At 37.9% G+C, this 24,950-nt stretch overlaps 1 protein-coding gene across 1 annotated transcript in view; it reads left to right on the top strand.

The window, feature by feature from the left end:
• Positions 1-1,211, top strand: part of MLIP (muscular LMNA interacting protein) — a 249,045-nt gene extending 247,834 nt beyond the window's left edge. The window contains 1 exon segment of the mRNA XM_010363869.2: positions 887-1,211. Coding sequence (XP_010362171.2) covers positions 887-889 — 3 coding nt within the window. The 3' untranslated portion in view covers positions 890-1,211.
• The last annotated feature ends 23,739 nt before the right edge of the window (positions 1,212-24,950 follow it).

The following is a 24,950-nucleotide window of genomic DNA, read 5'->3' as shown; positions in this document are numbered from 1 at the left end:
CCTAATGATCTGGCTGAGGGCAAAGCACAGATAGTTGCCTGTAGAAAGGCTCCCATATTAGTCATGAGTTGGAACCTGGAAATAGAAAGTTCTGGTCAGTTCCTCCATTGGTGTTATTCCATCACATTGTTCTATCAGTTATGTCTTAGAACTAAATTTCTCTTCTTGCTTCATCTCTAATGCTTTCTTTTATACTTTCTTTTGTATAATCTGCCTTCACAATTGCCAGTAGCCATCTTCCACTCAATTAAGTTTATCTTATCTTTTCCAGATGGTCCAAACCTATCACATAGGAACAGAGAGATTGAATGGGTAAAGAAATTATTGGAATCACTCCTCTACCACATAGCAAAATTGTAAGATCAAGCAAATCAATATATGAAAAAAAGCAAGAGGTTATTTGGTCTTGGTCTTTTGTAATTATCCCTTTTGCAAAAGCTGGGACTTAATTCAATCCCTATTCACTTAACCTCCTTGTTAGATGATGCATTTTAGGGAATGATGCAGTCAATGCTAAAGTGAAGTTAAGTCATCAGTCAAGTAATGGAAGGGTGAGGGTGTGAGTGAGATATAGCAGTGCTCTTCCTTAAGGCAGCCCCAGCCCCTCAAAACCATCATGGTACTTTGTAGGAGACCAGAACTGCTCTGCTGAACTGTCAAGAGATTGGAGTCTGATGTAAAGGTAGAGCTGTGTGTCTTTATTATGCCATTAATAGTGAAACAAGGAAGGATCTACTTAAGGAATAAAAATAAGCTTTTATTATTGTAGTATAAACCATTTTTTTTTGTAGGAGATGCTATGACCAAATATTAATGTATAATTTTCAGGCATATTTTTTAACATTTATTCATCTTAACCTGACTACTATATTCTCTTATTTTACAGTAATGAAGTTGGAGCAGAGGCTGAAAACACAGGCTGCTGAAGTTTTTTGGAATGCTGGTGCTAACACTTGCTAGATTTAACTTTTTTTTTTTTCCAGATTTAGTGCTCCCTTTATGAGCTGCAGTGCAGCAGAACCAAAAAAGTTTGCTGCAGTTATATAGCATCACAGTGCTCTGCTAACAGCCAGCATAAGAGAGATTTACCTACAGCTTTTTGCACCACTGTTCAAGCCTTTAATGCCTTCTACTTAATATTAAGCTGACAGCAATACTAACGTGCCCCTATATTTGGCAGCCAAATAAAGAAGAATCATGGGTAAATAGAAGAATGGCTGTGACTATTTTTCAATACGTATTTTATTTAATGCATACATTATTAACTGTGTCAGGTTTTTATTCCCCTTTTTCTTAACCTTTTTACATGAAAATAATCACAACTTTTAAAGTAACTAATTAGCTTTCAGAAGATGCTGATATTCAGAGGTTCACTGGTGAGATCTTGAACATGAGATAGTTGGTATTTTGTATGACACACATTACTTTCCTGTTCTGTTGGGGTTCGGTGCTGCTGGGACAGACTGTGTGCCAGGAGCAGCCCAGTTCTGATGAACATCATGTTACTGGAGTGCCTGGGATACCATTGTCTCTCTGCCTGTCACCACATGATTCTTGTGAAAACTACTTTAGAGTTGGTTTGTATAAAAAAATTCTGAGAGCAGCAGAGACCATAGAGCAAACCCATACTTGATGACAGTCCTGAGAGCCCCCTAGAGGCATACTGTGTGTCCACCATGTTGGCCATCTTCTATTTATTTCCCAGTTGTCATCCCCAGCAGTCTGTCCTAGCACCCTCTGAGTGATTTCCTTCTGCTCATCTGGGAAGCCTAAGATAACACACATTAAGAAAGAACAGCAGTCTGGACAGTAAGCCCCTGATGGTAAAGAAGTCTTGGGAAAACCTGCTTCATTCACTCTGCACATTGTCCATGTTCTCGGTGGAGCCAGCTGTGAGCCAGTGTCCCTAAACCAAGCTTCCTCACCCAATCCCATCACTCAAACCCAAGCAGGGAGAGTGGCCTATAGAGGAGCAACTAGGCTCCTTCATTCTCCAATAGCCATTTTAGAATGTTCCATTTTCAGCTATTATTTGACAACTGGAAATATAAACTTCTCAATGTCTCCTTTGTTGGTGTTAGAGAAGCAAAGGAGACTTAATAAAGCCATCTGCTCATCTCTCCTTCCCCCAGCAAAAACATTTCTCCATCAACCTGCTAAATTGTATGAAGCATCACTGTAGATTATTAATAATGATCTCTAACATTCACTGTGCTCTTATTATGAGCAATGCACCACACCAAGTGCTTTACATGAATTTAATTTAACCTCCACAATGAACCTGTGAGGTTGGTAATATTATTTTCCATATTTTATTTTTGTGAGAACAGCCTCCTCCAAGTGGTTAAATTAAGCTAGTAAGTGGCAGCAGCAGAATTCAAGTCCAAGTAATCTGATTCTAAGATGAAGCCATTTACTTAATCATTTGTGTAGTCAGTTATGCCATCATTTGTGGATCTCCAGTGTAAAAGGGTGACATGATTACATTTCTCAGCTCATGGCAGATTTCTATCATAAATTTGGGCAAGTCCCCCTTATGTATGCTTGTTGATTAATGATCATCATTTATAATAATTTCTATCTTCCCTTCCCTGCTGTAGGCACATATCAGGGAACCAGCCCCCAATATTTCAATGAAGGTTCTTTTCTATTTTCCCCAACTGTCAGCCGGTCTGAGAAATAAAGAGAAAGAGCACAAAAGAAAGAAATTTTACAGCTGTGTCTCCCAAGGTGACATCACATGTCAGCAGGTTCTGTGATGACCCAGAGCTGCAAAACCAGCAAGTTTTTATTAGCGATTTTCCAAAGGGAGGGAGTGTATGAATAGGGTGTGGGTCACAGAAATCACATGCTTCAAAGGCAATAAAATATTACAAGGCAAATGGGGGCAGAGCAAGATAACAAGGCCAGGGTGAAATTAGAATTACTAATGAGGTTCCATGTCCCACTGTGCATGCATTGTCATTGATAAACATCTTAACAGGAAACAAGGTTCAAGAGCAGAGAACTGGTCTGACTAGAATTCAGGCTGGAATTTCCTAATCCTAGCAAGCTGTAGGAGACCAGGGAGTATTTTATCCCTTATCTTCAACTGCATAAGACAGACACTCCCAGAGTGGCCATTTTAGAGGCCTCCCCCTGGGAATGCATTCTTTTCCCAGGGCTGTTCCTTGCTGAGAAAAAGAATTCAGTGATATTTCTCCTATTCGCTTTTGCAAGAAGAGAAATATGACTCTGTACTTCTGCCTGGCCCCACAGAAAGTCAGACTTTATGGTTATCTCCCTTGTTCCCTGAAAATCACTGTTATCCTGTTCTTTTCAAGGTGCCCAAATTTCATATTGTTCAAACACACATGCTTTACAAACAATTTGTGCAGATAATGCAATCATCACAGGGTCCTGAGGTGACATACATCCTCAGCTTACAAAGATGACAGGATTAAGAGATTAAACTAAAGACAGGCATAGGAAATTATAAGAGTATTGACTGTGGAAGTGATAAATGTCCACGAAATCTTCACAATTTATGTTCAGAGATTGCAGTAAAGACAGGTGTAAGAAATTATAAAAGTATTAATTTGGGGTACTAATAAATGTCCATGAAATCTTCACAGTTTATCTTCTTCTGCCATGGCTTCAGCTGATCCCTCCATTTGGGTTCTCTGACTTCCCACAACAGGCACACATTCTTATTTATTTAATGTATATCTTTTGCTCATATATGTTTTGAAGATGTACACTGTTTTGTCTGCATACATACTTAATAAATGTAAATGGTAATGTTTATATTCTGTTTTTTTTTTTCCCCACTCAGCTCTGTTTTTAAAGGTTTATACACATTGCTCTATAGACATATATTATATTGTGTTCTTAAACTGTGTGGTGGAGTCTCATCACATTTTATTTATCTACCTGCCCAGCCTTGGTCTCTCAGGTTCCCTTCCTGTACCAACTGTTGTGATGCACATTCTTGCATGTGGCCCCTTGTGGAGCTTTGTGAGAATTTCTCTGGAATATATACACAAGACTAGAATTGTTTAAATCTAAAGTTCCCATGTACTTAATTTGATGAAATCCTTCCAGATTGCTTTCTAGAATAACTGCACCAATTTTTATTCCCATCAGCAATGCATTAGGTCTCTCATATCCCCAAGTATCTCTCCATCTTTGAGGGTCTGAGCTTTGAAACATTAGGCTCCAATGTCATCGGAGGCAACTTTTAAAATGGGAAGGTTGCTTGATGTGGTGTCCTATTCATCCTATGGTTTCTAATTCTCTAAGACTTGTATACCCTTTAACTCATAGCAATTTTCAGTCAAGTATTATTATCTTCATTTCATTTGTCAACCTAAATAACAGAGAGAGGTCCCTAAAAGAAAAAGAAATTTATTTGAGAATAGAGTATTGCAATGGGTACATATATGCTATAGTAAACCATTTGCATGCATATTAAGGGAAGTAAAGGACAACAAAGATTTTGAAATGAAAAAATGAGGAGAATTACGTGATAATTTTGAAATAATTATCCTTAGCTACAAATATCAGTAATAACAGTGACACTAGTTCAAGGTTGGATAGGCAGTTGCTGTCCTTGTAGAAATATTTTTTTTATATAATGTTCCCATGGCTTTTTCACAAAATTGTGATTTTGTATAGTTTTCTATAATAGCTTTTATCAGGCATAGTAGCAGGAGAACCCTCTCTTCATGGCCATTTGTGGCTCTGTCAGATTTTTGTTTTTAAATGTTTGTGGCTCCATTTTGATTCTGAAACTTTCACATGTTGCTGAAACATTTGAGCCCAACAGGTTATTTGACTGAGGTCACCAAATTAGTAAATGACAAACCTAGCACAATGTCTTTTGATTTACCTACTCTGTTATTTCTACAAATTGCTGCATCTGAACATCATGGTCTAATTTATTTGCTCAGTTTCTCAGTAAAAAACAGAGTCTTTATGTTGATTGTGTGGAGAACATGGAACATGAATTAGTGATTTTTCAGGTTGGTGAGCAGTGCATTCAGTGCACTAAGGAGGCACTTGGGGGCACTATGTATGTTTCTGAAGAGGAAGGAGATGAGGACAGATGATGTGGAATTGCCAGGTACTGAGACTGAATCTTTATTTGGGTTCTCCACTAAGGCAAGGATTTAGTATAAGTAGTTTATTTGGGAGATGATCATCAGAAACACTGATAAGGAAGTGAGGAAGTAAGCTAGGGAAGCCAGTTATTACATTGGGCAGCAACTGTAGTTTATTTCTGCTAAGAAATTTGAGGACACAAGGCTGAACAGTCCTCAGACTTCATTCAATTTAGAGGAAAGGAAACTGGAGTAGTAATTCTAAAGCCTGGCTTATTAACCTTTACGTGACTATGGCTGTGACTTCCTTCTTTATAGAGCTTTTGTTTTTTTCGGACTTTTTATTACACATCACCAGTGGGACCCATTATTTTCTTGTGAAATTTTAATTTGGTGAAAATGGAAGGTCTTTTGAATATTGTTCTTCCTAGTCTCTGAAGTAAAGTGCAGAAACAAAGAGAGAATTGAAAGCTTAAGTAACAAGGGAATATTCTCAGAATTTATCTATTGGGCAAGCAGAAAAATCTGCAATTAGGACAGGGAATAAAAATTCTACTTTAACTAGACTGCTGCAGATTTCTACATGTGAATCAATTAGAAATTAAATCAATGGTGTAAGATGATAACTTGATTTATAAGAAAATATTGTTTTGCTTAGAGTAAATCCAGAGGTCTAAGAATAATCAACTAGTAGTTAGACAATATTTCTGGATTTGTTTAAAATAGATAGTACATTTAGGGGAAATTTCATATTTTCCTGTGGTAGGTTGTAAAATTAAATGTTATATTCCCTTCATACTTTAAAATGTATTATTTTCAATTTATCTGACCAGAAATAGGCTTTTCTCTTCATTTTATAGTTTAATAAAAAGACTTTCATTTCTTATAAAAGTTTTCTAACAGATGTATATGCAATTGCTCAACATCACTTAAGCACCTGAGTCCATATTTTCCTTAATTGGAAACTCTGGGGATAAATTCAAAAAATAAACCCACACAACAGGCAGAGGAAGACTCATAAATGCTAAAAAAAGAGAAGGAAAATAAAAAAGACAGATTTTTTCAGGGGGCTATAGATTGTGATTTAAAAACACTGAACAGAATATCTAAATTAAAACAATGGAAAACTCAATTAAAAAATAAGTTCAGCCAAGAATATGTTCTGTGGAAGTACTAAGAGAGAGACAAAAGGTTCTGATAATAATGTGAATAGAACTGGATAATATTTCTCACAGGCTTAGAAGCCTTTTCAACTTTGAGCTGAGTTAAGTCACTTAAGGGAGTAGAAATTCTAGAGATTTTGTCAACTCTGCTTTTGAGTCACAGTTCAGTCTTTTTGTTTTTCTTTTTAAATCAATACTAGTTTAGTTAAAAATAGCAGAAGTTGTGGAGAAATTAAAGTTAGCAGCTTACTTCTCTTTTCCAATGAACAGATAAAGTTTGTAAAACCTTTTACGTAAGTTATTTAAGATTAGAGAAAGAAGTAGATTTTGAAGAATATGTAGTAGGCCAGGTTCTGAACTTTTAAGAAATGGTGTTCAGTTAATATTAGGTAGGTTCAACAGAATTTAGGAAAGTATACCAACAATGACTGAAGCCTGCATTCATTATTCTATGCTAAGGCAGTAATCTTAGAGAGAGAATTCTATTTTTCTTTTTCTTTTTTCTTTTTTTTTTTTTTTGAGACGGAGTCTGGCTCTGTCGCCCAGGCTGGAGTGCAGTGGCCGGATCTCAGCTCACTGCAAGCTCCGCCTCCTGGGCTTACGCCATTCTCCTGCCTCAGCCTCCCGAGTAGCTGGGACTACAGGCGCCCGCCACCTCGCCCAGCTAGTTTTTTGTATTTTTTAGTAGAGACGGGGTTTCACCATGTTAGCCAGGACGGTCTCGATCTCCTGACCTCGTGATCCGCCCGTCTCGGCCTCCCGAAGTGCTGGGATTACAGGCTTGAGCCACCGTGCCCGGCCGAAAATTCTATTTTTCAAAATTTGTTTTTGCACACAACTAATAATATTTCCATAAAAGGGAGCAAACAAAAATGTATACTTTCTTCTAAGTTTCCAGTCCTATCACTGCTCACAGATTTTGCTTGCATTATTGTCTCAGGAGTAATAATAAGGGAGATTAAATGTTAAAGTTAAGATGTGGCAGAATTGGATTGGAATTTTGGTCTTCTTTGCTCCAAAGGTCTTTTTCCTCTACAAGTGTTTTCCCATTTTTCTTCTGCCATGAGTCAAACCTTTAACACTCCCTTGGAAATCACATTCCCTTCTCTAAGGGTACATCAGTAAGAGCTATGAATGGAGATTATGACAGGTGGGAGCCTCTTTACCAGCTCGGGCTGCAAATAGCTTCAAGTCTGATTTTTCAGATTAACGGTTCAAGTTTCCACTTGCCCAACAAGCAGGAATTCTGAATAACTACGTTTGGATATTATCCTCTGAATCCCCTTGCCCAAGCCTCCTTTATGCAAGACAAAACTCCTTTTGGGGAACTAGGATCCACTTCTCTCAGACAATCTTGATGGGCACCACACTACTCAAGCAATTCTTCCTAAATTAACAAAATCTACTTTAAGGAGACTGTTTCTTGAACTATGGACATAGTTCTGTATTTTTGATTTCTCTTTTCAAACTTCTGCCTTACTTGACACTCCATCACAATAGAAGAGGATTTAGAGATTACATCCATTTCAGTGGCATGCCAGCTGCTCTTCCCCTCTTCTTCTGTAAGTGCTAGTGCTTTACCACTCTAATATTGAACACTTCTGTTATATCACCCTATTCCCTGAAGAATCGAGAAAACCTAGTGTGATTTGTTCACCACTTCAGAATACACTTCCTAAATCATTCTCAATAGTAACATGTAGAATACTGCCTCTAGTTAAGACTGGCTTAACACATCCCTGCTTGCTAAGATAAATTCAATGTCCTCTCCAAGATTTAAGTGAATTCCCAAGGATTATATTTTTCTTAACATTCTCCAGAGCAAATTTCTAGCTTCTATGGAACATTCATGTCCTACTTCGTATCATGCTGAAACACTCTTAGCATGTCCAAAGTGTGGATCACATTCCTTTTACTTGAGAATCCCTACCTACAAGTCCCCTCCACCAAGGTATAAGCTAGAGTTTTACTGGAGATTTGTGAGCTATGGTGATAACTGAGAGATGAAGACTTATTACATGGTAACAAATGACAGACTATTTAAATTGGATTTTAGACTTCCTAGTTCTTACAAAGAAATGAATCATTTATGACAAATTGGCATCTTCCATATCCACCTTGTTGTTTGGAGTTCTTCTCTCATCTTCTCTCTCCTTAGCTTCATTCTGTACACAAATTGCTTCTTAATTTTTATGCAACTGTTTTAATATCTCTTTCTTAAATCTTCTATCCATCTAAATAGCTTATTGATTTTTCTAAATAGAAAGCTTCTTTTCCTCAGAGCTGCATCAAGAAGTACAATAATAATAAGTAGTGCCATTAGTCCTCAGAAAGTAGTAGCCAAAATTTTCAGCTAAAAATCTACCACAACTTGTTTTGCCTTCTTACTTTAAAGAAAGTGAAAATGTCATAAAACTTCAGTAAATTGGAATCACCACAGTAAAACAAACAACAAAAGAATCCCCAAAACCCAACCCAAAAACCAGTTGTGTTGGTCCCTTCTGGAGTTGCTCCTCAGGCCTTCCCTGCCCAAGGTGAGACAACTGGAAACAGAGTTCCCATGATGGGCTACTCTTTAGCCCCTTTCACCTACTCAGATCTTCTATCTTCTCAGCTACTCCTGGCCACTAACATACTTGGACTCTCCCTCATTGCCAGGACCCTTTCATATCAACAACTTGAGTTTGGACCACATCCTGAGCTCTGATATGACACTCCCCTGAGGGACTGATCTCTCATCTTGATGGTCCTCTATCCTGTTCAAGTCTCTGGTACAGCTGTGGAGGTCTCAGATCTGAGGGCCAACCTATACATGAAAGGAGTGGGTGTTCACTAGACTGGAACTGCTTTGGAGTCTCAGTTGGCCGTCATGTATTTATTAATAAGCTATGGTGAAGGTAATCAATACTTACCACTCTTAGCGGTAGACAGTAACATTCAGAGAAACACTGAAATGTGCAGTTCACTAAAAGTAAGCTTGACTTTCTGGGAAAATGACTAGAAAAATGTTTAGTTTCTATTGGCTATGTGAAAGTTGTACTTACTTGAGAGGACTTAAATAGAGCAGAATATATGAGGCCAAGGTTGCAAATCAGCTCTAAAACCCAAAGTCATTTTGGTTACATAAGATACATTTTTAGGCTTACAAAAATTTTACATGTCAGGCCATTTCCTAAGTGAAGGCTTTATCTCTACAATTAATAAAAGATATAAATGGAAACCTGCAGCTGGCTGAATTGTCCTTTCAGTTCACATTGTATTTCCATTTATGCCTAGAACCGGAATTTAACTTAAAAAATATGCTTTGTACACCTGATAAGCTTCTGCTTTATTGTACTCCCCTGGGAAAATAATTTCAGATATTTGCAACAAAGAGAGCTTCCTTTTGCTGTCAGAGCCAGCTAGACACAACCTCAGAGAAGGCTTTCCTTGAAAACACTTCCTAGTCAACTCTCGGACATGACAGCTGATTAGGCAGTCATTTCAGGCTTCTGGCTTTGGAAGTGTCACAGTCTGCTAGCAACTTCCCTGATTCAGGGCTAGGGGTTGGGCAAGGAAATAAAAATAGATGGGTTGTCAAATCATTCTTTCATTTTAATCCAGTCACATTTCCCCAGGCTCTGAGCTTCCCAACATACTTCCCAATACATACACCCTCCCAACACACACATACTTTTACACACACACACCACACACACTGCACAACCACTTTTCCTTCCTCACATACATACACCTTCACACAAATAGACACACTTCTGTACCTGATAACTACCAGGTGAATTATAAGCATGCTCTTTTCCTTCTGATAGCTCCAGAATGATCTAACCTTTTGAATATTTTAACACAGACTAATGAACACCAGTGTGGTGGGATATGCCTGCTTTTACAGAAACTCAAGGTGTTAGGGGCTAAGACAACTCTTCTCAGTCAGAATGGCAAGCATTTAATATCAGTCTTCCCTACCCTTTATCCCATACTCATGCTAAAATACTTTTCTGATCATGGTCTTGAGCTATGGAGTCTAGCTTTGGCTTCAGAATCCTCCACACAGAGTTCTAGGCAGCCATAATCATAAGGTAGTAGCTTATGTTCCAGCTGAAACCCGTTACCACCCCTGTCCTGAAGTGTTGCAGTTTGGCCCTTTGACAACACTTTCCTTTGTGCTCTTATTTTTCCTCCCCATTTATCATTCTCTCTGGAAATCTGAACCAACTCAGATTCTCAGTACTCCTTCTATCCTCAGGCAAGTAGTGTTTATGCTCAGGGTTCTGTACTTCAAGGGGCCCTTAGCTTTGGAGTGCCTTCTGTAAAGTGTCTAAAATCCCCTTTGATTACTGCAATGAGCCAGAATTGGCAGTGTTACCCAAATGGGGCATCCTGAGTTGGCACAAGGAACTGCATGGGCCCTTGTCCCCATTTCTCCCATGCAGAGTATCTTGACTCTTTATTTTTTGCTTGGGTCAACCAGGTACTCTAAGACGCTCAGAGATCCATGCCTAGAGGGATGTCCCAAAGTCAGGCCCCAGTACCAGAAGAATGGTCTGGTGAGCAGACCACACTAGCTGCACTGTATTATTTCTTTCACGCAAGGTTGGACCTCCACATAGTCCTGATATGTCAATTCTTGCCAACTTAAGAATTTTTGCTTATATAGACAGAAATTCCACAAAATATAGCCTTGCTGCAATGTTAACACCATTAGTGTTCTACTTATCTTTCCTTCCTGCCAATTTCTCAGAACTCATTTATTTTATTATACAAAAGAAATAAATATCCTTGCAATATTTGCAAAATTAAAATTTACTTGTCCTAGTTCCTAGTGCCAGTGGGACACAATGTCATTGATTGACCTAACAAGGGGGCTGTCTGAGAGACCTAATTTTGGTCAATGAGATTTAAGAGAAAGCCTACTTAGGGGTTTCTAGGAAGGATTTCGTAGCTCTTAAAAAGAGACATAATAGGACAGTGATGTAGGCAAGATAGTGGAATAGGAAGGTCCATATTCTCTTTACTCCCATGGAAACACAAATTTAAGAACAATACATGAACCAATTCCTTTTATGAGAAATCAAGAAGCCAGTTAATAGGTTCCTGCACCCTGACAAGCATAGAATAAGTCTCATCAAAGATAACAGAAAAACTTGTGGCAGTCTTTTGTCATAGTTCCTTTCCCCAGCCCAGCATTATGCAATCAGGAGAAAACTCTAAGCTATTAGCTTCTCTGGGTGGAGAAAGAGAGAAGACTCTGCTTTATTGCTTTATGTACTATGTTCTGACTTTTTGTGGGAGTGTTCAAGGGGCTGACACTTTCTTTTCTGTCTTGGAGCACTGATGGGACCTAGCATAATCCAGATATTTGGGGTCAGTGGGAATAAAAAAAGAGTTATACAGGGTGCTACTGGTCCTGAGGGTCTATTACAGAGTAGACAGAGCCTGACACAGCATGACAATCTCTCCCTTAGCAGAATAGAGAAGAGGAGAATGTACATCCAACATTCCAACTTTTAAAAAAATTGTCTAAGGAGCTGATTTCTGTCTCTTCAGTGTAAGAGTATGGATGGGACCTGGAATGCCTTGGGGACACTTGGAACAACAACAACAAAAAGAATTGGGCAGCATGCTACTTCTTCAGAGAGCCTGTGTCCAGCAGATGGACACCAACAGGAACAAGAGATTATAAGATCCTGAAAATAAAAAGAAGGTGGCACATTCCTCTAATTAGGAATATACACACACAAGTCAAGAGAAGACATATTTACAGAAAAAGTCTGAAAGATCTCAAAATCTCTAGCCAATGTGAGTGGTAAAAGTATTTTCCCGTATGAGGCCAGTTCGTAAAGACTAAGAGAGGTGGATTTTTTTCCCCCAAATGTATGGGTATCAATTCAAAGTCATAAGAAACATGAAGAAATAGAAAAAAAGTGGCCCAGTAAAAAGAATAAAGTAAATCCATAAAAACTGACCCTAAGAAAATGGAGGTATATAAGTTACCAGACAAGTAATTCAAAATAGCCCATCATAAAGATGCTAAATAAGTTCAGGAGAAGGATATATGAACACAATTTGATAGAAAGGTAACAATTAGATAACAAAAAGAAAGTATAAAAAAAGACAAGAGAAATTTTGGAGTTGAAGCAATAACTGAATTGAAAAATGAATTAGAGGTGATCAACAAGAGACTTGATGAAGCAGAAGAAAGAATGATGAACTCAAGGTCAGATCATTTGAAATTATGTTGTCAGATCATCAAATAAATAAATAATAAAAAGCATGAAAAAATTATGTTTTATGTAAACCCTGTGGTAACTACAAAAAATAACTATAGAAGACACACAAAGAAAAATACAAAAGAAATCAAAGTATGTCACAACAATAAAAATCAACAAAATGCAAAGGAAGTGAGCAACAGAGGAAAAGAGGGGCAAAGAGCTAAAAGACATAGAAAACAACAAAATTGAAATACTAACTCCTTCCTTATCAATAATTACCTTAAATATAAAGGGATTAAACATTCTAATCAAATGGCATAGAGGGGCTTACTTGATAAAAGCAAACAAGCAACAAACAAACATAAGTGTCAGCGATATACTATCTATAACAGACTTACTTTAGATTAAAGAACACATATAGGCTTAAGACAAAAATATGAAAGAATACATTAATTTCAAGTGGTAATCAAAGGAAAGAAGGGGTGATGGTACTTACATGAGACAAAATAGAGTTTCAGTCAAAAAAATATTCACAAGAAACAGAGAAGATCATCATATAATGATATAAGCGTCAATTCACCAGGGAGAATTATAATAATTATAATTATAACAATTATAATTATACAGGTACCCAATATCAGAATACTTAAATAGATGAAGTGAACACTGGCAGAACTGAAGAAATGGGCAGAAACACAATAATAGTAGGAGACTTCAATTTCCCATTTTTAATAATGGATAGAACATACAGACAGATCAATAAGGAAATGGAACATCTGGATAACACTATAATCCAAATGGAACTAACAGACATATACAGAACATTCTACCCTCAAATAGCAGAATACCCATTCTTCTCAAGTGCACATGAAACATTTTCCAGGATAGATCATATGTTACATCCAAAAACAAGTGTTAACTAATTTAAGGAGATTTAAATCATTCCAAATATTTTTTTCCAACAAAAGGAATGAAACTAGAAGTCAATAGCAGAAGGAATATTGAAAAAACTTACAAATACGTAGAAGTGAAAAAAAAATCACCTCTTGAACCACCAATGGATCAAAGAAAAAAATCAAAAGGAAAATTGAAGAATATTTTGAGACAAATGAAAAGGAAAACAGAAAATATTGAAACTTATGAGATGCATCAAAAACAGTACTAAAAGGGAATTTATAGTGATAAATATCTATATTAAAAAAAGAAATATCTCCAATAACAACTTTACACCTCAAGAAACTAGGAAAAGAAGAACAAACAACAAAGTCTGAACTTAGCAGAAAGAAGAAAATAATGATTAGAGCAGGAATAAATAAAGTGCAGAACAGAAAAACAAAGAAAAAAAGATGAAACTAAGTTAATGTTTTGAAAAGATGAACAACATCATTAAAACTTTTTTAAAATATTTTTTTATTATACTTTAAGTTCTAGGGTACATGTGCATAACGTGCAGGATTGTTACATATGTATACTTGTGCCATGTTGGTGTGCTGCACCCATCAACTCGTCAGCACCCATCAATTCATCATTTATATCATGTATAACTCCCCAATGCAATCCCTCCCCCCTCCCCCCTCCCCATGATAGGCCCCAGTGTGTGACGTTCCCCTTCCCGAGTTCAAGTGATCTCATTGTTCAGTTCCCACCTATGAGTGAGAACATGCGGTGTTTGGTTTTCTGTTCTTGTGATAGTTTGCTAAGAATGATGGTTTCCAGCTGCATCCATGTCCCTACAAAGGACGCAAACTCATCCTTTTTTATGGCTGCATAGCATTCCATGGTGTATATGTGCCACATTTTCTTAATCCAGTCTGTCACAGATGGGCATTTGGGTTGATTCCATGTCTTTGCTATTGTGAATAGTGCCGCAATAAACATACATGTGCATGTGTCTTTGTAGTAGAATAATTTATAATCCTTTGTGTATATACCCAGTAGTGGGATGGCTGGGTCATATGGTGCATCTAGTTCTAGATCCTTGCGGAATTGCCATACTGTTTTCCACAATGGTTGAATTAGTTTACAATCCCACAAAAAGTGTAAAAGTGTTCCTATTTCTCCACATCCTCTCCAACACCTGTTGTTTCCTGACTTTTTAATGATTGCCATTCTAACTGGTGTGAGATGGTATCTCATTGTGGTTTTGATTTGCATTTCTCTGATGGCAAGTGATGATGAGCATTTTTTCATGTGTCTGTTGGCTGTATGAATGTCTTCTTTTGAGAAATGTCTGTTCATATCCTTTGCCCACTTTTTGATGGTTTTTTTTTTTTTTTTCTTGTATATTTGTTTGAGTTCTTTGTAGATTCTGGATATTAGCCCTTTGTCAGATGAGTAGATTGCAAAAATTTTCTCCCATTCTGTAGGTTGCCTGTTCACTCTGATGGTAGTTTCTTTTGCTGTGCAGAAGCTCTTTAGTCTAATCAGATCCCATTTGTCAATTTTGGTTTTTGCTGCCATTGCTTTTGGTGTTTTAGACATGAAGTCCTTGCCCATGCCTATGTCCTGAATGGTACTACCTAGATTTTCTTCTAGGGTTTTTACGGTATTAGGTCTAACATTTAAGTCTCTAATCCATCTTGAATTAATCTTCGTATAAGGAGTAAGGAAAGGATCCAGTTTCAGCTTTCTACTTATGGCTAGCCAATTTTCCCAGCACCATTTATTAAATAGGGAATCCTTTCCCCATTTCTTGTTTCTCTCAGGTTTGTCAAAGATCAGATGGCTGTAGATGTGTGGTATTATTTCTGAGGACTCTGTTCTGTTCCATTGGTCTATATCTCTGTTTTGGTACCAGTACCATGCTGTTTTGGTTACTGTAGCCTGGTAGTATAGTTTGAAGTCAGGTAGCATGACGCCTCCAGCTTTGTCCTTTTGACTTAGGATTGTCTTGGCAATGCGGGCTCCTTTTTGGTTCCATATGAACTTTAAAGCAGTTTTTTCCAATTCTGTGAAGAAAGTCATTGGTAGCTTGATGGGGATGGCATTGAATCTATAAATAACCTTGGGCAGTATGGCCATTTTCACGATATTGATTCTTCCTATCCATGAGCATGGTATGTTCTTCCATTTGTTTGTGTCCTCTTTTATTTCATTGAGCAGTGGTTTGTAGTTCTCCTTGAAGAGGTCCTTTACATCCCTTGTAAGTTGGATTCCTAGGTATTTTATTCTCTTTGAAGCAATTGTGAATGGAAGTTCATTCCTGATTTGGCTCTCTGCTTGTCTGTTACTGGTGTATAAGAATGCTTGTGATTTTTGCACATTAATTTTGTATTCTGAGACTTTGCTGAAGTTGCTTATCAGCTTAAGGAGATTTTGGGCTGAGACAATGGGGTTTTCTAAATATACAATCATGTCAGCTGCAAACAGGGACAATTTGACTTCTTCTTTTCCTAACTGGATACCCTTGATTTCTTTCTCTTGCCTGATTGCCCTAGCCAGAACTTCCAACACTATGTTGAATAGGAGTGGTGAGAGAGGGCATCCCTGTCTTGTGCCAGTTTCCAAAGGGAATTTTTCCAGTTTTTGCCCATTCAGTATGATATTAGCTGTGGGTTTGTCATAAATAGCTCTTATTATTTTGAGGTACGTTCCATCAATACCGAATCTATTGAGCGTTTTTAGCATGAAGGGCTGTTGAATTTTGTCAAAAGCCTTTTCTCCATCTATTGAGATAATCATGTGGTTCTTGTCTTTGGTTCTGTTTATATGCTGGATTACGTTTATTGATTTGTGAATGTTGAACCAGCCTTGCATCCCAGGGATGAAGCCCACTTGATCATGGTGGATAAGCTTTTTGATGTGCTGCTGAATCCGGTTTGCCAGTATTTTATTGAGGATTTTTGCATTGATGTTCATCAAGGATATTGGTCTAAAATTCTCTTTTTTTGTTGTGTCTCTCCCAGGCTTTGGTATCAGGATGATGTTGGCCTCATGAAATGAGTTAGGGAGGATTCCCTCTTTTTCTATTGATTGGAATAGTTTCAGAAGGAATGGTACCAGCTCCTCCTTGTACCTCTGGTAGAATTCAGCTGTGAATCCATCTGGTCCTGGACTTTTTTTGGTGGGTAGGCTATTAATTGTTGCCTCAATTTCAGAGCCTGCTATTGGTCTATTCAGGGATTCAACTTCTTCCTGGTTTAGTCTTGGGAGAGTGTAAGTGTCCAGGAAATTATCCATTTCTTCTAGATTCTCTAGTTTATTTGTGTAGAGGTGTTTATAGTATTATCTGATGGTCATTTGTATTTCTGTGGGGTCGGTGGTGATATCCCCTTTATCATTTTTTATTGCGTCTATTTGATTCCTCTCCCTTTTCTTCTTTATTAGTCTTGCTAGCGGTCTGTCAATTTTGTTGATCTTTTCAAAAAACCAACTCCTGGATTCATTGATTTTTTGGAGGGTTTTTTGTGTCTCTATCTCCTTCATTTCTGCTCTGATCTTAGTCATTTCTTGCCTTCTGCTAGCTTTTGAATGTGTTTGCTCTTGCCTCTCTAGTTCTTTTAATTGTGATGTTAGAGTGTCAATTTTAGATCTTTCCTGCTTTCTCTTGTGGGCATTTAGTGCTATAAATTTCCCTCTACACACTGCTTTAAATGTGTCCCAGAGATTCTGGTATGTTGTATCTTTGTTCTCATTGGTTTCAAAGAACATCTTTATTTCTGCTTTCATTTCGTTATGTACCCAGTAGTCATTCAGGAGCAGGTTGTTCAGTTTCCATGTAGTTGAGCGGTTTTGATTGAGTTTCTTAGTCCTGAGTTCTAGTTTGATTGCACTGTGGTCTGAGAGACAGTTTGTTATAATTTCTGTTCTTTTACATTTGCTGAGGAGTGCTTTACTTCCAACTATGTGGTCAATTTTGGAGTAAGTGTGATGTGGTGCTGAGAAGATTGTATATTCTTTTGATTTGGGGTGGAGTGTTCTATAGATGTCTATTAGGTCCACTTGGTGCAGAGATGAGTTCAATTCCTGGATATCCTTGTTAACTTTCTGTCTCGTTGATCTGTCTAATGTTGACAGTGGAGTGTTGAAGTCTCCCATTATTATTGTAGGGGAGTCTAAGTCTCTTTGTAAGTCTCTAAGGACTTGCTTTGTGAATCTGGGTGCTCCTGTATTGGGTGCATATATATTTAGGATAGTTAGCTCTTCCTGTTGAATTGATCCCTTTACCATTATGTAATGGCCTTCTTTGTCTCTTTTGATCTTTGATGGTTTAAAGTCTGTTTTATCAGAGACTAGGATTGCAACCCCTGCTTTTTTTTGTTCTCCATTTGCTTGGTAGATCTTCCTCCATCCCTTTATTTTGAGCCTATGTATGTCTCTGCATGTGAGATGGGTCTCCTGAATACAGCAGACTGATGGGTCTTGACTCTTTATCCAGTTTGCCAGTCTGTGTCTTTTAATTGGAGCATTTAGTCCATTTACATTTAAGGTTAATATTGTTATGTGTGAACTTGATCCTGCCATTATGATATTAACTGGTTATTTTGCTCGTTAGTTGATGCAGTTTCTTCCTAGCCTCGATGGTCTTTACATTTTGGCATGTTTTTGCAATGGCTGGTACCACTTGTTCCTTTCCATGTTTAGGGCTTCCTTCAGGATCTCTTGTAAGGCAGGCCTGGTGGTGACAAAATCTCTAAGGATTTGCTTATCTGTAAAGGATTTTATTTCTCCTTCACTGATGAAACTTAGTTTGGCTGGATATGAAATTCTGGGTTGAAAATTCTTTTCTTCAAGAACGTTGAATATTGGCCCCCACTCTCTTCTGGCTTGTAGAGTTTCTGCTGAGAGATCTGCTGTTAGTCTGATGGGCTTCCCTTTGTGGGTAACCCGACCTTTCTCTCTGGCTGCCCTTAAGATTTTTTCCTTCATTTCAACTTTGGTGAATCTGGCAATTATGTGTCTTGGAGTTGCCCTTCTCGAGGAGTATCTTTGTGGCGTTCTCTGTATTTCCTGAATTTGAATGTTGGCCTGCCTTACTAGGTTGGGGAAGTTCTCCTGGATGATATCCTGAAGAGTGTTTTCCAACTTGGTTCCATTTTCCCCCTCACTTTCAGGTACCCCAATCAGATGTAGATTTGGTCTTTTTACATAATCCCATACTTGTTGCAGGCTTTGTTCATTTCTTTTTCTTCTTTTTTCTTTTGGTTTCTCTTCTCGCTTCATTTCATTCATTTGATCCTCAATTGCTGATACTCTTTCTTCCAGTTGATTGAGTTGGTTACTGAAGCTTGTGCATTTGTCACGTATTTCTCGTGTCATGGTTTTCACCTCTGTCATTTCTTTTATGGCCTTCTCTGCATTAATTAGTCTAGCTGTCAATTCTTCCACTCTTTTTTCAAGATTTTTAGTTTCTTTGCGCTGGGTACGTAATTCCTCCTTTAGCTCTGAGAAGTTTGATGGACTGAAGACTTCTTCTCTCATCTCGTCAACGTCATTCTCTGACCAGCTTTGATCTGTTGCTGGCAATGGGCTGCGCTCCTTTGCAGGGGGAGATGCGCTCTTATTTTTTGAATTTCCAGCTTTTCTGTCCTGCTTTTCCCCCATCTTTGTGGTTTTATCTGTCTCTGGTCTTTGATGATGGTGACGTACTGATGGGGTTTTGGTATAGGTGTCCTTCCTGTTTGATAGTTTTCCTTCTTACAGTCAGGACCCTCAGCTGTAGGTCTGTTGGAGATTGCTTGAGGTCCACTCCAGACCCTGTTTGCCTGTGTATCAGCAGCAGAGGTTGCAGAAGATAGAACAGTGAGTGTACCTGTCTGATTCTTACATTGGAAGCTTCCTCTCAGGGGTGTACTCCACCCTGTGAGGTGTGGGGTGTCAGACTGCCCCTAGTGGGGGATGTCTCCCAGTTAGGCTACTCAGGGGTCAGGGACCCACTTGAGCAGGCAGTCTGTCCCTTCTCAGATCTCAACCTCCGTGTTGGGAGATCCACTGCTCTCTGCGAAGCTGTCAGACAGAGTCGTTTGCATCTGCAGAGGTTCTGCTTCTTTTTTGTTGTTGTTATTTATCTGTGCCCTGTCCCCAGAGGTGGAGTCTACAGAGATAGGCAGGTTTCCTTGAGCTGCTGTGAGCCCCACCCAGTTCAAGCTTCCCAGAGGCTTTGTTTACCTACTTAAGCCTCAGCAATGGTGGGCACCCCTCCCCCAGCCTCGCTACTGACTTGCGGTTAGATGGCAGACTGCTGTGTTAGCAATGAGGGAGGCTCCGTGGGCATGGGACCCTCCCGGCCAGGTGTGGGATATATTCTCCTGGTGTGCCCGTTTGCTTAAAGCGCAGTATTGGGGTGGGAGTTACCCGATTTTCCAGGTGTTGTGTGTCTCAGTTCCCCTGGCTAGGAAAAGGGATTCCCTTCCCCCTTGAGCTTCCCAGGTGAGGCGATGCCTCGCCCTGCTTCAGCTCCCACTGGTGGGGCTGCAGCAGCTGACCAGCACCGATTGTCCGGCACTCCCCAGTGAGATGACCCCAGTACCTTAGTTGAGAATGCAGAAATCACCGGTCTTCTGTGTCGCTCGTGCTGGGAGTTGGAGACTGGAGCTGTTCCTATTCGGCCATCTTGCTCCGCCCCCCCCCCCCCCCCCCCCCCCGCCCCCCGCCAGCTTCAACATCATTAAAACTTTAGCCAGGCTAAATAAAGAAGAAAAATAAAAAGACAGAGAGAGAGAAGAAAAAAAAAAAAAAACTCAAATAAATAAAACCAGAAATGAAAAAGGAGACCTTACAGCTGATCCTACAAAAATACAAACGATCATAACATGCCAACAAATTAGACAACCTAGAGAAAATGAATAAATTCATAAAATATACAAACTCTTAAGACTGAGTCCAGAAGAAATATAAAGTCTGAATAGACCTGTAACTCCTAAGAAGATTAATCAGTAATCAAAAACTTCCCAAGAAAGAGAAACCTAGAACCAAGTGGCTTCAATGATGAATTTCACAAACATCTAAAGAATTAATGCCGATCATTATCAAATTTTCCTGTAAATTAAAGATGAAACACTTCCAAACTTATTTTATAAGGCCAACCTTATCCTGATGTCAAATCTACACAAAGACATTACAAGAAGATAAAATTAGAGTCCAATCTACCTGATAAATACAGATGCAAAAATCATCAAAAAAATGCTAGCAAACTGAATTAAAAGGCACATTAAAAAGATTACCCGCAGTGGCTCAAGCCTGTAATCCCAGCACTTTGGGAGGCCGAGGAGGGCGAATCACGAGGTCAGGAGATAGAAACCATCCTGGCTAACATGGTGAAACCCTGTCTCTATTAAAAATACAAAAAATTAGCCAGGCTGGGGGCGATCGCCTGTAGTCCCAGCTACTCGGGAGGCCGAGGCAGGAGAATCGTTTGAACCCAGGAGGATGAGGACGTTGCAGTGAGCAGAGATAGCCTCACTGCACTCCAGCCTGGGCGAGGACAGGGCAAGGTGTCATCTCAAAAAAAAAAAAAAAAAAAAAAAAGAAAAGAAAGAAGAAAGGTTATATACCACAACCAAGTGAAATTTAACTCCGGATTGCAAGGATGTTTCAACACACAAAATTCATTCAATATGATACATCACATTAACAGAAGGAAGGATTAAATATTAGGTAATCATCTCAATAGGTTCAGATAAATTACTTGATAAAATTCAACCCCTTTTCATGATTAAAAACACTCAACAAATAGAAGGAATTTGCCTCAACACAACAAAAGGTCATATATGTAAACCCCACAGCTACTGTCATACTAAATGGTACAAAAATACAAATTTTTCCTCTTCAATTAAAAACAAGGGTTTTCCTCTTAAATTAGGGCAAGAATGCCCACTCTTGCCACTTCTATTCAACATTGATTTGGACACAGAAAACTATAAAACATTGGAAAATAAATTTTAAAAGATAAAAATAAATAGGAAGGCATCTGTGTTCATAAACTGGAAGACAATAATGCTAAAATGTCCATACTACTCAAATAAATCTACAGATTCAATTCAATCCTTAACAGAATTCCAATAACACATTCTACAAAGACAGAAAAAAATCTTAAAATTCATGTGGAGTCACAAAGGACCCTGAATAGCCAAAACAATCTTGAGGAAGACAACCTACAGAATGGGAGAAAAATTTTGCAATCTACCCATCTGACAAAAGGCTAGTATCCAGAATCTACAAAGAACTTAGACAAATTTACAAGAAAAAATAAAACAACCCCATCAAAAAGTGGGCAAAGGATCTAAACAGACACTTCTCAAAAGCAGATATTTATGCAGCCAGCAGACACATGAAAAAAATGCTCATCATCACTGGCCATCAGAGAAATGCAAACTAAAACCACAATGAGATACCATCTCACACCAGTAAGAATGGTGATCATTAAAAAGTCAGGAACAGCAGGTGCTGGAGAGGATATGGAGAAGTAGGAACACTTTTACATTGTTGGTGGGACTGTAAACTAGTTCAACCATTGTAGAAGGCAGTGTGGTGATTCCTCAAGGATCTATAACTAGAAATACCATTTAACCCTGCCATCCCATTGCTGGGCATATACCCAAAGAATTATAAATCATGCTGCTCTAAAGACACATGCACATGTATGTTTATTGTGGTATTATTCACAATAGCAAAGACTTGGAACCAACCCAAAAGTCCATCAATGATAGACTGGATTAAGAAAATGTGGCACATATACACCATGGAATACTATGCAGCCATAAAAAAGGATGAGTTCATGTCCTTTGTAGGGACATGAATGAAGCTGGAAACCATCATTCTTAGCAGACTATTGCAAGGACAGAAAACCAAACATCGCATGTTCTCACTCATAGGTGGGAATTGAATAATGAGAACACTTGGACACAGGGTGGGGAACATCACACACCAGGGCCTGTCATGAGGTGGGGGGAGGGGGGAGGGATAGGATTAGGAGAAATACCTAATGTAAATCGCGAGTTAATGGGGGCAGCACACCAACAAGGCACATGTATACATACGTAACAAACCTGCATGTGCACATGTACCGTAGAACTTAAAATTTGTTGAAGGTAGGTCTCATGATATGTGTGACTTTTAAAACCACAATAAAAAATAGAGATACAACAAAATAATAGCTCACTTTTCTTCCTTTTTACATTGATGCAAGATTACCTGAGATATTGCAGTCACTTTGTAGCATTGAGAAATCAGTGACAAAGTGGAACTATAGAGACAACTTTGATTATTGATAATGTTTTTAAGTTTCTCAATTAACTGTCCTTAGAGCCACCATATCTGTTTTTGCTTAAGCCATTTTATGTTGAGTTTCTGCTACTTGCATCCTAAAGTATCTTATATAAACCATTTGTAAAGATTTGTCCCTAACTAATGAGAAATGCCAGTAAATGACTTAGAGAAAGCAATTTTAAAATTAAAAACATGAAGAAAAAATATTAAACATATAGTTAACATTTGATCCAGCAATTCCAGTTCTATATATATAATAAAGAGAAAAGAAATCATGTATACATAAAAAATTATTCATACATACGTTTTAATTGTAGCATTATTAAACTATTATAATTGCCAAAGATGGAAAAAATCCAAATTTCTATAAACTGATATATGACTCAACAATATGTAGTTGATCAATCCACTGCAATATTATTTGACAATGAAAAGGAATAAAGTGCTAATATATGCCTAGATAAACTTTGGAAACATGTTTAGTGAAAGAAGTAAATCCCAAAAGGCCCATATTGTGTGATTCTATTTATATGAAAGTGTAGAATAGCCAAAGAGAGAGATAGAAAGTAAATTAGTGGTTGCCAGGGACTTGAGGAAGAGGAGTGATTATTAATGCTTATGAGGTTTCTTTTTGGGGTGATTAAGATATCAAAAAATTAGGTAGTAATGATGGCTGTAAAACTTTGTGAATGCACTAAAATACCACTGAGTCATACTCTTTGAAGGGGTGAATTTTATGGTACATGAATTATATCTTAGTCAAGTTGTAATGAAAGAAACTAAAGAAATAAAAACAACTCAAAGGAAAATGCCCACCAAGAATCTCTTTGTATGTCTGGGCAAGAAAACACATAGCTTGTGGGAAAAAGGAAATTAGATTATCTTCTGAGCTTTCAACATTCATGTTGGAAAATTTCGAATTCCAGAAGAAAATGTAGTACCATATAAAACATACTCAAGGAAAGAAAATGTGACTCAAGAAACTTATATTCAACAAAACTGTCCTTCAAGTATAAATGGCATCCACAAACTGGTCAACATGCAATAACTCAGGAGATACTGTTACTAGGTTCCCTTTTGAATGCAATGTGTTAGTGAATGAGCTTCAGACAGCCAGAAATGACTAGAGTGATGTGGGATTAAGAATATGGAAGTGGTTAAGTATTGCATGTGTAGTTAGGTGTATGATTAAGGCCATATGAAACTTGAAGTGGCTTTATCCTTTGAGAATGCAGATGTAGCAAATCATTTACAAAATGGCAGAAGAAGGGGGAGTGCATGTGAAAAATTTGTTTTAGCTGTTTTTAATAATAATATTAGTTGTAGAAGTTTTAGTATTTTTAACTATTTTAATAATCACATTAGAAAACAGTATTATTGGTATTGTTACTCTGAAACTTTATCTGTGTGTAATGTGGGATAAAGCAAGTGAGTAAGTGTGGAATATTTTAATTCTATTATCCCCTGGATCTTAGAGGTTCAGATTCTCAGTGTGAGAGACAGGATATATAAATGCAACACAGAAAATGAAAAACCTTGCAATTCTGAGTTTGAATTGGAATATTAGTACAAATACCAAGATTTGTCCACTGAAGATGCCAAGAAACGATGGCTGACCCAATATCAATTCGTATCTACATACCCTGATTTCAGTTTTCGAATACGATATCCCGTCAAAAGAGAACAGGGATTTCTGGACAAAATGGCTGATTTGCATTCTGGGGCAAAGGTGTACATGATGAGCAAGAAAGCTATCAAAGACCACCAGAGTCATGTCAAAGGACGCAGAAGCCAACTTGAAGAGACTTTCACTCACCAAAGATGGAACAACTTAAGTTTCCATAAGGATGAAACTGAAATGGAAGGAAACCCATGCATTTATAATAATATTAAAAAGTACATTTATCATGTCAGAAGATGTCAGAAAACTAACTTATTATCTTGAATTAGTTTTGAATTAGGTATCTTGAAAACTGGGTAAATAAAATGAAAGAATAAGAGCTCTATCCTGTCTTTCCTATGTGATTTGTAACATGGATAATTAAGAAAAGCATCTCCTTATAAACTTATTTCAGGTAATACATAAAATAATAGAATATTATCATTTTTGCAATTCTGAATGAATGGGGGGGATCTAGAAATTGAGCATAATTGGCAACAAACTTCAAAATGGAAGAAAATCCAAATAAAGTCTAAAGTTTAGGCAATAGTAAAAAAGAAAAAAAGGAAGAAAAATTGGACATAATGTGCCTCCTGATTCAAAAACACACCATAACCCTAGAGTCTCATTG

The sequence above is a fragment of the Rhinopithecus roxellana genome, chromosome 4 (genome assembly GCF_007565055.1).
Source record: "Rhinopithecus roxellana isolate Shanxi Qingling chromosome 4, ASM756505v1, whole genome shotgun sequence".
In the NCBI taxonomy this organism is placed as follows: Eukaryota; Metazoa; Chordata; class Mammalia; order Primates; family Cercopithecidae; genus Rhinopithecus; species Rhinopithecus roxellana.
Note: the sequence above shows the minus strand (reverse complement) of the source record. Positions and strands in the feature narration are given on the sequence as shown.